This window comes from Vulpes lagopus, chromosome 21 (assembly GCF_018345385.1).
Source record: "Vulpes lagopus strain Blue_001 chromosome 21, ASM1834538v1, whole genome shotgun sequence".
In the NCBI taxonomy this organism is placed as follows: Eukaryota; Metazoa; Chordata; class Mammalia; order Carnivora; family Canidae; genus Vulpes; species Vulpes lagopus.
Window position 1 is genome coordinate 38,892,017 of NC_054844.1, and position 3,993 is coordinate 38,896,009.

The 3,993-nt window shown below is 56.5% G+C and overlaps 1 protein-coding gene across 7 annotated transcripts; it reads right to left on the reverse strand.

Annotated features, from left to right (window-relative positions):
* Positions 1-383: 383 nt before the first annotated feature.
* LOC121479740 lies at positions 384-2,999 on the reverse strand. 7 transcript variants are annotated; one of them, XR_005984816.1, is made up of 3 exons: positions 2,660-2,999; positions 2,330-2,516; positions 384-983 (listed from the first exon to the last, which is right to left on the reverse strand). XR_005984816.1 is itself a non-coding variant. In XM_041735530.1 (3 exons), exons 1-3 carry the CDS (start codon positions 2,863-2,865, stop codon positions 961-963), a joined length of 348 nt encoding a protein of 115 aa, XP_041591464.1. In that variant the 5' UTR covers positions 2,866-2,999; the 3' UTR covers positions 384-960. The 7 variants fall into 7 exon arrangements, 4 of the variants coding, with proteins under 4 accessions (XP_041591464.1, XP_041591463.1, XP_041591462.1 ...); XR_005984815.1 differs by having other exon boundaries at positions 384-1,375; XR_005984814.1 differs by having other exon boundaries at positions 2,303-2,516.
* Positions 3,000-3,993: the final 994 nt, after the last annotated feature.

A 3,993-nucleotide genomic window follows, 5' to 3' on the forward strand; every position in this document is an offset into this window, starting at 1 on the left:
CTGGAGGTACAGTGGTGAAAGCATCACAGTCCCTGCCTTCATGAAGCTTATATTCTAAACAAATAAAATTATTACAAGCAGAGTAAGTCAGGGATTAGGAAAATAAACTGAATAGAGGGGTTGAAATTGAAATTAAAGGCTGATGGGGTCACAGGAAAATCTATCGAGAGAGAGACCCCCAGGCTAATCTGAGAGAGGAGAATGGGACTGGCTTGTGTGTGTGTGTGTGTGTGTGTGTGTGAGTGTGGGTGTGTTGGGGGGGCCTAATTCTAGGCCCTAATGCAGGGAAAGAACTTGACCATCAGGGACGAAAAGAAGACCCAGGCGCCAGTCGGCCAGTGCGGAGGACACAAGACAAAGCTGGGAAATGAGAAAACAAAACAATGCTTAAGGCCTTATAGGCTCTGGTCACGTTCGGAACACACACACAGCACATTGAAAGGCTTGTGGGGAAAGGGTTTGTGGTCTGAATGATGATTCTTTAATGCTTCATTGTGATTGAAACGGAGGAGCCTCCCTTGGAAGCCGGCAGCCGGGCCACAAGGCCACCGCAGAGTCCGGGTAAGGGAGGATGGTAGTTCAAAAGGAAACCAGGTGGTGGCAACTGAGACACACGGTGGAACCCACTTTGGAGGAAGGATTTGCTGGACTTGATGGTAAGTTGGCTGTAAGAAGTAGGGAGGAATCCAGGACCACAGCCTTCAGCAGCTAGGAAGGTGGAGGTGATACAGGCAAGACGCGGGCAACATGGGGTGAGAATCCAGAGTTCTCCCTGCGACGGGTCACGTTTGAAACATCTGGGAGGCTTCACGTAGCAATGTCAAGTCTGCTTCTAGGAGGCAGAGCTCAAAGAGGAGGAATAGGCTGGACAGAAACAGGGACTTGCCACTTGCATGGTGGTGCCTACAGCAATGGACTGGCTGAGAGAGGCGCTCAGGACCCAGGCCAAGGGCACCGACATCAGAGCCACATTGCAGAGGAACCTGTGGAAGAAAACCAGGAGAGCACCACGTGGGGAAACCCAGAGAGGGGAGCACATGGGGCCAGGGGCCGGCTGAGTTCAAGCTGCAGACAGAGGAGGTAAACGAGGCCAAGAAAGTTGGGTTTGGCAAGTTTCTTATGGGTGGGTGCGGTGAGGTGGGTGGTGGCACAGAAGCTGGACTTGGGGGGAGGGTGAAGAGGCAATGGCAGGGGAGGAGGTAGAAGCAGCCAGTGTCGCCCGCTCTCCCAAGAGGGTGGCCCTGAGAGCAGCGGAGCAATGCAGCCGGGGCTGGCAGGGCATGGGTCTTGGAGAGGAGGTTTTTTTTCTTTTTTTCTTTTTTAAGGCAAGAGCTACAGCATGTTCGGGTGCTGATGGGAACATTCTGGCAGGAAGCTGCAGAGTAAAGATGCAAAGGAGAGAGGGTTAGCCTGCCCTCAGATGCCCCTGGCTTCCCCAACACAGACGAGGGCGACCTTGCCCCTGGACCCAGACCTAGGCACCTGGCCACCTCCCTGGAGTTGGATGGCGGGGAAATGCCTAAGACTTGGGGTAAAGGGAGCTGGGAGGGGAGGGCCCAGTCTTGCCCTAGAAATAGAAAACCAAAACTGGTAACTGAGTAACTCCTGGAGAGGGGGCAAAGGCATTGGCAGCCTCTGAAGGAGCCAAAATAATCTGTCCCGCTTGGGCAGTGAGGCGGGTCCGATGTGGGGTGGAGGGGCCTGGCCTGGGGTCACTCAGCCCCCAGCAGCCCTCCTTGGCCCACGGGGGCGAGCGGGGTCCTCAGGCTTACTCTGCCCATTCCCCTGCCCCGGGAGCAATGGGGCTTGGTGGGCAGAGCAGCCTCCAGCCAAGGTCATGCGCCCTGTGTGGGGGGCAAGCCAGCCGGTTCCCTCTGTCCCGCAGCCACAGCCCGCTCTAGACCCCCGCAGGCAAGTATTCCTGCCAGACGGACAGACAGACAGGGCGACAGAGCAGAGCCCCAGGGAGCCCCAGCCAGGCAGAAAAGCCTGAGCACAGGGTTCTGGGGGTGGGGGGGCTGGCCTACATCCCTCAACCCCGCCGGCCACTCCTGCTCCAATCACCCCAGCTGGTCAGGTCTTAACCGGTCACGCAGCCCCCGGGAGACAGGCCTCTGTCTTCTGAGGTCCCAAAGCTTGTGCCACACACCTCCCCCGACCCCCAGCCAGATAGCAGCTTCCTCAGGCCCGTCTCACAGCACCTGTGAGTGGACTGAGTCGGGGGCTGGTTTGTGCGTGTGGAAGCTGCTGGCAGGACCGGGGCCCTCCTCCTCCTAGCTTTGGCCCCTCTGTCCTCTCTCACCTGCGGGCGAAGGCTGCCCAGGCTCACCTTGACGATCACAGGAAGCAAGGACACATCTCACGAGCTGACGGTGCCAGGAGATGCACGAGGGCGAGGGCGGAGGGCTCAGCTCCCAGGTCCGTCCCTCCTCGGAGGCAGGCCTTGTCCTGGGGAAGCAGGGGTTTGAGGGAAGGACAGTGCTGGGCTCCAGAGAAGGGGGCTGGGCCTCTCTCCGCTGAGGAGGAAAAGAAGGTGAGAATCACTGACCTGGGAAGTTTCCATGAACTCTGGCTCTGGGGGAGGAAGAGGGGGAGAGGGCAGCAGGAGCAGGGCCAAGCGCAGGGGGAGGGAAGCAACGTCGCAAAGTGGTTTCCTTACCATAAACTTCTAGTTGGATCCATGGTAAACAGACACGCTGGACCTGCCCCGAGGAATGAGAAGGGCCAGGCACCGCTGGCCACCGGGACATCAGAAGGGGTAGAGAGGTGTTTGGAGCAAGGGGACCCGTGGACCTGGATGACTTGGGTGCGATCCTGGGTGAGGGGGGGCAGCTGGCCCAGGACCCACACGAAGGCTGCACCCATCCCGCCCCCTCTGCCTCCCAGCACGGAAGCGGTGTCTGTTTATTGGTACACTGAGAGTGTGGGGCTTGAAGGAAGGGGTCACGGCTGGCTCTTGGGAGCCCCAAGAGCTGCACCACCTGCTGACTCAGTCACCCCCTCACTCCGCACTACACCTCTCTCCCCAGCTGATGGGAACAAAGTGGCCGCAAGTTTCCAGTTGTAAAAATTGGGGAGGAGCATCAAGAACAAAGATCAAGGCTCTGGATTTTCCATGACACTTGGGCAGGGACGGGAGCACCGTGCCTGGCTGGCACAGTTCCCATCGCCCGCGCCCTCTGGGAAGCAGGAAGCTGCCATGCGGGCACGGGGCAGTCCCAGGCTCACGGTCTGCGGGGCGCCCTCTCCTGGGGTGCCCTTGGCAGCAGGTGAGCTGACTGCCTTGCAGGTTGTCCGCACACAGAAGTCTTCTCAACTCTGGGCCTTCCCGGCTCCAGTTCCTCCAAGGCCAGGAGCTCACCCAGCAGCCCCTGAGCCTGCAGCAGTAGGCAGAGGTCTAGGGTCGGGAGAGGGACAGGGAGGGACATGGAGAAAGAGACAGAGCACAGGAGAAGGAAGTGTGGACTTTGGGGTGGGTGGGGTTGTAGGGTTGCTGGAGGTCAAAAGGCAGGTGGGACTGGGCTGCCTTCCGGAGTAAGGCCAGTCTCCTTGCCCTACCACTCCCCTTGCACCATACTCTCCACCTCAGGAAGACTGGGGGAGCTGGGGAGGAAGACTGGGGGAGCCCACAGAGAGGCCAAGCCTGTTAGACACACCATGGTACATCTGTTTCGAGGAGTACTCTTCAGCTGTTACAAAAAAAAAAAGTGAAAAAAATCCATACATACTAACAGAGAAGAAGGCCAAGGTACAGTAAATGAAAAAAAAGTTGAAAGACAGTATGTAGAATCTGATTCTATTTTGTTAAAAAATAATTATTTTTAATTACCAACAATTACTTAACTATTAATTAATTAACAACTGTTGCCTTTAGATACGTACATCTAAATAACTATTTATTTGAACGTGCTTAGAAAGAAGCACAGAAGGATACATGCCAAACTGTTAAAAGAAATTATGTCTGGGATCACTTGGATTAGAATTAGAAGAAAG